At 35.3% G+C, this 8,739-nt stretch overlaps 1 protein-coding gene across 1 annotated transcript in view; it reads left to right on the top strand.

Annotated features, from left to right (window-relative positions):
- The window catches only part of LOC107655411 (zinc finger CCCH domain-containing protein 13-like), a 21,849-nt gene that overhangs the window by 9,913 nt on the left and 3,197 nt on the right, over positions 1 to 8,739 (top strand). Inside the window, exons 5-10 of the mRNA XM_016442896.1 lie at positions 881 to 971; positions 1,227 to 1,323; positions 6,671 to 7,486; positions 8,090 to 8,214; positions 8,288 to 8,332; positions 8,434 to 8,538. Of these exons, the coding sequence (XP_016298382.1) occupies positions 881 to 971; positions 1,227 to 1,323; positions 6,671 to 7,486; positions 8,090 to 8,214; positions 8,288 to 8,332; positions 8,434 to 8,538 (1,279 nt within the window). The remainder of the gene's footprint in view (positions 1 to 880; positions 972 to 1,226; positions 1,324 to 6,670; positions 7,487 to 8,089; positions 8,215 to 8,287; positions 8,333 to 8,433; positions 8,539 to 8,739) is intronic.

Below are 8,739 nucleotides of genomic sequence, written 5' to 3'. Positions count from 1 at the left end.
ATGTCAACATATTCTGTTACACCAAATACACAAAATAATGATCTTTAAAAATGCATCATATGACCCCTTTAACAGTTTATAATAAAAACATCTTGTCTTCTGTCTTTGTAGAGCTGCTGCATAATAATAATCATAAATTATTATTATTAGTAGTAGGAGGAGTAGTATTAGTAATTTGTTTGTATTATTTTATTTGTATTTATTGAAATTAATTGTCAATATATAAGTAATTAACATTTAAATATTAGTAACTATTATATTATAAATATTTTTAAATATATTATTTATTTTATTGTTAACTAAAAACAATTTAAATCTCTAATTGAAATAAAGCAGAAATAAAATACAAATATTAAATGCAACTTTAACTCTTTAATAAAAAAATAGAAATGCAGCTAACTGAAATAAAGTTTAAGTACTAAAATTACTAAAACTGAAACAAAAATAAAGCTAAATAGACATTAAAAAAACTTGCCAAAAGCACAACACAATTACTAAAGCTTAAACTTAAATTAAAATAAAAATAAAAGTATAAAAATATTCTGAAAGTATAAAAAGTATATTCAACATATTAATAAATAAAATACTACAAAACAACACTGGTTTTATTGTATGATTCAAAGTTTAATGTGAATAATGGACAACTTCTTAAGGCACTTAAATCATCAATCACACTTATTTTTTATGACAATTAGTCATCAGCACAAATCTGTGATTGTTCCCGCCATAGATAATAGTTACTATGTAACCCATTTCACTCAGTACTGCAGTCAGTCTTCCGAGAACACTTTCATCTCAGGCACAGGAAGTGAAAGCCATGGTGGCAGATATGAGAACTCGGTGTGTAAACTCAAATGTTTTCTTTTCTCTGTCCTGTCAGTGCACGCAGCGACAATGAAATTGCTCAGGAGATTCAAGAACAACTGGTCCGGCAGGCTCAACAACAGAGGCAGCAGGAGGAGAAAGATGAGGTGGGAGTCTTTCACAACATTCACACACTCGGTTCAGGTCGGTCAGCTGTGTGGATTCGGTTCAGCCACACCCACAGTAGTCACATGACATCATTGTGATTGTGTTTGTAACACTTGAGAATGCATACTCACATTCTCTGTATGTTGGTCATAAGAAAAGCATAGATGTGTCCACACCCATGACTGTTACAGCATTGCGATGCTTGTTTCCCCCCACTCATTCTTCTGAATTCATGTTTATATGCGTTCGACTAGGCCATCGCCCGTAAGCTGCAGGAGCGAGAGATGAAAGAGGAGAGAAAACGGCAAAAGCAGATGGAAGCAAACTTTGAGGAGTACCACGACGATAAAGGTGTGTAGACACCCTCTGCTGGAAGGTGTGCGATCAAGCAAAGATGGGGTTTGGAGAAGAGAATATGTGGGTTTGGATCGGTAAACACATTTGACTGCTGGAAAATCTGCTTCCTGCACAGCTGTTCATTGAATCTACAGCACCACATCACGTTTGAATTCTGAATTCACTGGATACAGGGTTTCCGCGGGGCAGTAAAAAGCATTAAAAGTCACTAAATGGATTATGCGAAAATTAAGGCCTTAAATAGCATTAAAAAGTAATTAAATTTATTTCTTCAGGCATTAAAATTTTTTAGATGGGTTTTGAATAAAAATATTAAGGGTTTATTTTGAATATAGTGCCTTCATAATTAATATCTTTTTAATTTGCTGTCGCAAAATATGTACATTGGTGTGATACACACGCGGAACAGTTTGGTAATTGTCTCCAGTCGGTGCGAAATTGCCGTAACGCTGGATATTTGGACAGCGGCGGACTGGAGTAAAACTAAGAGCAGAGAATGTTAAGAAATTGTGTAGTGCAATTGAGCAATTTGGGCGAGAATGATTCTGATTTTATTACATTCGGCGTAAATGTCGATGGATAATGAATAATGTATTGACAGTAACAAGGTCGCACCAGTTGAAGCTCTCGCAGCCGGTGTGTGTGTGTGAGAGACTCTCGTGGAGAAATCAAAACAAATGAGCGCAACTGCACAGACAACTCATAGAACAAACGTACTGCGGTAAAAATCGAGTTTTTTATATATGATGTAGCCTAGTTAAGCAACATGAGACGACCAAGAGAGTGCTGATTCCCGAATATCAGCAAGACTGTAGATTTTACATTGATTTTATTCATTCAATAAACGTGTAATAATCATTCACTAATCTCCGAGCAGCACACAACGGTGTTTCGTTACTGAATGACTCAGCGCTTTTGAATTAATAATTTGAGTCAATGACTCAGTGATCCATTCGTAAAGTAAGCATTTGCTTGATTGCTAAATTAATCAGCCGTCTGAATGAATCGCTTGAACTAATGATTTAAATGTTCACTAATTAACACAGTCACTTGACGCCACCTACTGGCGGTTTACTCTCATATTTTAAAGTATCATTGCATTTTTTCCAACTTTTCCTATTTGTGACCCTGGACCACAAATACAGTCATAAGTGTCAGTTTTTCGAAATTGAGCTTTATACATCATCTGAAAGCTGAATAAATAAGTTGTTAGGATAGGACAATATTTGGCCGAGATACAACTATTTGAAAATCTGGAACCTGAGCGTGCAACGAAATCAAAATATTGAGAAAATCGCTTTTAAAGTTGTCCAAATGAAGTTCTTAGCCATGCATATTACGAATCAAAAATTAAGTTTTGATATATTTACAGTAGGAAATTTACAAAATATCTTCATGGAACATGATCTTTACTTAATATCCTAATGATTTTTGGCATAAAAGACAGCATTTGCTTGATTGCTAAATTAATCAGCCGTCTGAATGAATCGCTTGAACTAATGATTTAAATGTTCACTAATTAACACAGTCACTTGACGCCACCTACTGGCAGTTTACTCTCATATTTTAAAGTATCATTGCATTTTTTCCAACTTTTCATATTTGTATATTAAAAATTATTTAAAACACCAAACTCATAACATTATTCATGCAGTTGTAATTTTGCAATGTAAATGTAAATTCATTAATGAAATGTAAGAATTTGATATGAAAGGTAATGCAAATATTTTTAGTAGATTAGGAAAAAATGTGACAAATATTGCCCTTTCTTTAGTTAAAGGGGTCATATGATGCGATTTCAAGTTTTCCTTTGTCAACATATTCTGTTACACCAAATACACAAAATAATGATCTTTAAAAAAGCATCATATGACCCCTTTAAAAAACACCTTGGAAATCAATTTAATATCACAAATATGCTGATTTTATTAAGTAAGAACTGATATAGAAGTGATAGTTTAAATGATGTAGATTTTCTCACATATCCAAGATTATCATCATTGCATTATTGTCAAATTGATTGATCAAAAATACAATAAAAACAGTAATATTGTGGAATATTATTTCAATTTATAATAACAGTTCTCTGTGAATACATTTTAAAATGTAATTTATTCCTGTGATTCAAAGCTGAATTTTCAGCATCGTTACTCCAGTCTTCAGTGAAATAATTCTAATATGCTGATTTGCTGCTCAAGAAACATTTCTGATTATCAATATAGAAAACAGTTGTGCTTATTAATTTTTAGTTTTTTGTTTTTGTGGAAACCATAATATACTACCATTCAAAAATACAATAAAAAAAAAAACTAAAGTGTTTTTTAAATACTTTTATTCAACAAGGACAAATTAAATTGATCAAAAGTGACAGTAAAGACATTTATAATCTTACAAAAGATTTTATTTTTATATTATATTAATATTATTTATGCTGAAATTTATTTATGAAATGTATGCTTAAAAGTAAAATGTATCATGATTTACACAAAAATATAAAGCAGAAAAAATGTGTTCAATATTGATAATAATAAGAGCTGTTATTAATGATTGAGCACCAATAATCATAACAGAGCAGCAAATCAGCATATTATAATGGTTTCTGAAGGATCATGTGACACTGAAGACTGGAGTAATGATGCTGAAAATTCAGCTTTGATCACAGCAATCAATTACAGATATTCACATAGAAAAAATGTATTATAAGTTTAAATAATATTTCTCAATATTACTATTACTGCAGCCTTAGTGAGCAGAAGATATCGGTTTCAAAAACACTAAAAAGCTTTGATATGGGTCGTGTATGGCATTAAGCATTTTTTAAAATGGCATTAAAAAGCATTCAATTAGATTTGATGATACCTGCAGAAACCCTGGGATGCCATTAAACACAAAGACAAAACACATCTTGATTTGTAGCATGCAAAAACAAACACAAGCAGTGCAGTCTGATTCACAAAACTCTTTCTTGCAATGAATCAGTCAAAAGAGAAGTTATTCTTCTGAGAAGTGTTGTCATTGTGAATTAAGACACAATAATAACAATAATCAGTTGTATTGAAATAAAGCTGAAATGAAAAATGACAAAAGCACAGAACAGAATCACTAAAATTTAAAAATGAAAATAAAAAAATAAAAGCTAATTCAAATATTAATAAAAATTATAATAGTATATAACTAATGCAAAAATAACAAAATAAAATATCTAAAATTAAAATTAAAAATTAATTTCTGAATCTGGTTACTGATTTACTAACTGAAAGTTTACATTTAAGTACTCAAATTACTAAAACTGAAATTAAAATACATTTAAGTTAAAAAGACGTATTAAAAAAAAACTAAAACATAACACAAAGAATCACTAAACATTTTACTAAAACTCAAGTGAAAATAACAATAAAAAGCTAATTCAAAATATTAATTAAAAATGTAATTGTATATAAATACTACTAAAATTACAAAAATTATAATTCAAAATAACATTTTGGGTAAATTAATTGCTGAATCCAGCTAAATGGGCATATTTAACAAAGACTAATAAACATAACAAAATCAATCTAAAATAACACTAGTTGAGTGAACTAATTGCTAAATCCAGTTACTGAATTTGAAACACATTTGAAAATAAAAATAACCAAATAATTGGTTAATCGTGTATATTTTTGTACTGTTTTAATAGCATTAATATTTTATAGCTTACATAAAATACATAATGTATGTTAGAAAACGCTAAAATCTAAAAAAAATACTAACATTAAAACATTAGAAAAAAATCTTATAGTTTTGTTTCATATATAGTTAGGACTAACAATGAGAGTCAGCCAGTAGTAGGACATTGGAGTTTTGACATTCCTGTGGAAATTTTGGCGTACATTGCGCTTTCCTGTTTAACTGTTTCAGAGGCACTTGCGCCTTAGGAAGCAATTTCCGTAATTAACACTCATTTTGTGCATTTCAAGCCCCAAGCACTCCAGACACTTTTATCTATTTGTTGTGAAGTTAAACAAAATGTCAACTAACTTGACCGCATGTTAGTGTGCAACTGTTTGTTTAGTAAACATTAGAGAACTCTGGGAAGGCTTTCTTGCCTCGCATCTAAAATAGCACCAACAGACCTTCTTGTGTTCGTAATGGGTTACCATTTAGTGACAAATGCTACAAAACTGGACATGCAAGTTCATGTCAACACGGCATCAGTTAACCACCCGCCCTGAGCGGCTGCCCTTGCGTGCCACGGTTTGCATTCGAACTGTTTGCTTTCACATGTTATGTAATCATTCTCTCATGCCGTCATTTGAATGTGTTTAGGGTCTCCTGCTGGTTAGCCGGTATCGTACCCATAGGGTCTGTTTGCCTCATTAAACACGCTCAAATCTCTCATTCATGGGTGTTTAATGAATAGTTTGTTTCAACAAAACCCTCTAACCCTAAAGACCTAAACTTCAGCACGTAGTGCATTGCTTCATGTTGTTGATATTCTGTTTGTAAGGATGCTGCCATGATAAGCACAGATTAGCACCCACCTACAGGGCACAACATAAAAGATTCAGCATCTCAGGGAGTATCTTTAGCTCTCTCTCCCCCTCTCAAACCATGACCACATAGCTGGGCTCCGTTCTCATGCCAGGATACAAACAATTAGGCCTGGGCTACGCTTCTGCAGGGATGTGTTGGGGAGGAGATCAGACATGTTTAGCTGAATACTTGATGCATGAATCTGTGATAAAGAAGTAGTTGTAGGAGGATAAACAAATGATTTACTGTCTGAAAGTCTTGAAAAAGGTTGGGTTTTTGCCATAAATCTGAATGAAAATGCACATGGGACTATTTATAAATGCCTACCATACACTATTTTGAGATTTGGTTGTAGAAAAAAAAAGATTAAGGCATTAAGATTGAGAAATCTGTGAAGAATTTTGTATATTTTGTTGCAGAAAAAAAATGGTTTACAGCCAGCTACTTGAAATAAAAAAAATAAATAAATAAATAAGTACATTGTCCTGAGGAGTAAATGTAAAAAGAAAATGTTTTACACATTTTTAAATAAAGTATGTATTTATATTTTTATATAAAAAATTAAATACAATTTAATGGCCTTAAAAGAACGAGTTAAATTTTCTCCAATCATTTGACCTTGGCTTGCATGGCATTAGCTAATTTTGGACCCTGGCTTTAACCTTTTCATTTGAATGGCTTGGTACTACTTGTCAACAGTAGCCTTATTTACCATTTTACTTCCTGCATCATCCACAGTTAACTAACCCTTGTGTACTAACCCGGTTAAGTTTTATTTCCCTCCTTGTTCTTGCACTCCTCCTTTTGCCTCGCACTCACTTTCACGCAGCCCCCCGATTTCCACCGGACCTGCGAGAGCCGAAACCCCGTTCCGCTTCTCCAGGTCACAGAAAAGGGAAGAATCACGACTACAATCAAATTCTTTCCCCGTACAACTCTCCTCAGTCGGACAGAAAAAGATATCCCAATAGCCATAGTCGATATCCAGAATATGAGCCTATTGAGTTAGGCCGATCTAGGCATCCGGAGAGTCCAAGCAAGGGAAGGGTCCTAGAGTACCACTCACCTGAGCGACGACCGAAAGATTATTCGAGAGAGAGAAACAAACCTCTCGATCTCGATTACACAGAACCACATAGAAGGAAGAAGCAAGATCAATGGGATGACCTGGAGCCAGTGGTGCGCCGGAAGGAGAAACCTTCCAGAGATTACTCTGCCGGCCGGGACAGGGTCTGGGACAAGGAGAGGATCAGGGATCGAGAACGAGAAAGGGATGGATGGAGAACCAAGGAAAGGTCGAGAGATCGAAACCGGACAAGAAGTCAAGATCGACTGTTTAGTGGAGATGCCAAGCAGGTTGACAGGGGCAGGAACTTGGACCGGGAGATGGACCGAAATGACTATGGACACGGTAGCAGAGAGAGGCAAAGAGAACGAGGCAGAGATGGGAACAGAGGGAGGCACAAAAGCAGGGACGATTACGGTCTCGCCCCAACTAGAGGACGGACAGAAGAAAGCCTGGAGTGGGAGGATCTCAGGAACAGGCCGAGGCTCCCGTCAGGTCCCAATGAGGTGTTTGAGGAGCCCGTTCTCAGAGGCCCCCCAAATGAGGGCCGGTCCCCTGGTCATTCTCCCAGAGAGAGAGGTATGGACCGAGGTCCATGTGTTTGAGTGAACCTGCTTGGACTTTGCAGTGCCATCTGGTGGTGGGAGTGCTGTCAAGATTTCCTTTTTCCTGTGCATTGGTGATTTGGGTTTCTTGTCTCTGTTGGATCTGGACTCTCTAATATAATTTCGGGGGAATCTTGTACACTAAATCTGGGCCTTTTTGATCATTCCTTCTTAATCCCAAACCAAAAATGGCTGCTTGGGTTACTGTGCCAATAGGTTACAAGGCTTAAAATTATAGTTCACCCAAAAATGTTAAATCTGTCATCATTTACTCACCCTCAAGCTGTTCCAAACCTGTATGAGTTTCTTTATTCTGTTGAGCACAAAAGAAGATAATTTGAAGAATGTTGGTACCGACAGTTGACAGTAGCCTTAGTAATTTTTTCCATACTATGGAAGTCAATGACTACCATCAACACTCTTCAAATTATCTTCTTTTGTGCTCAGCAGAAGAAAGAAACTCAACAACTGGAGGGTGAGTAAATGATGACGGAATTTTTTTTGGTCAACTATATCTTTGTGTGTGTCGCTGTTTGTGCTTTCAACGTGGACTGATGTCCTCTGATGCCCCCTGCAGGTCGGAAGGTGCGAGGAGAATATGGCATGAAGGAGGCAACGCATGGACTGGCCCACTTAGAACTACAAGACCAGGAGCTCAAAGACTTGGAGGTGGCACGCATGCTACAGGAAGAAGAAATTAAGGTATCTTGAGTCTCGGTGGTTGTAAATAATGGTGATTTGTAATCCACAAATATAACCATGTCTTTTTTTACAGGAGAGTCAGTTTGACAGACGAGTCGCTCAAGTTGCACAAGATGAGGTACGGCATGGTTCATTGTTTTTCTGCACTGTCAGGGGTGTCGCTACATCTAGATAAAACATTATCTTGTTTTATGATTTGTTTTGTTATTGAATTTTAAGGAAATAGCCCGACGGCTTATGGAGGAAGAGAAAAGGGAGTATAAGAGATCAAAAGAGAAGGAGAAACAAGTGATGGAGAGAAGACGACCTGAGGTGGAATATAAGGTAAACAACATTCATTCCAACTACACATAGTTCTGGTCCTGAATGCTGATCATTCAATAGAGCGATCCAGCCAACATTTAATACCTTATTTTTGGAGATTGATAAATATTTACATAAATAAATGCAAATAATGTGTGTGTGTGTGTGTGTGTGTGTGTGTGTGTGTGTGTGTGTGTGTGTGTGTGTGTGTGTGTGAGTGAG

This window comes from Sinocyclocheilus anshuiensis, unplaced genomic scaffold, assembly GCF_001515605.1.
Source record: "Sinocyclocheilus anshuiensis isolate Anshui unplaced genomic scaffold, SAMN03320099.WGS_v1.1 scaffold880, whole genome shotgun sequence".
NCBI classification, from domain to species: Eukaryota; Metazoa; Chordata; class Actinopteri; order Cypriniformes; family Cyprinidae; genus Sinocyclocheilus; species Sinocyclocheilus anshuiensis.
The sequence above is the reverse complement of the archived record's forward strand: the minus strand, read 5'-3'. Positions and strand labels throughout refer to the sequence as shown.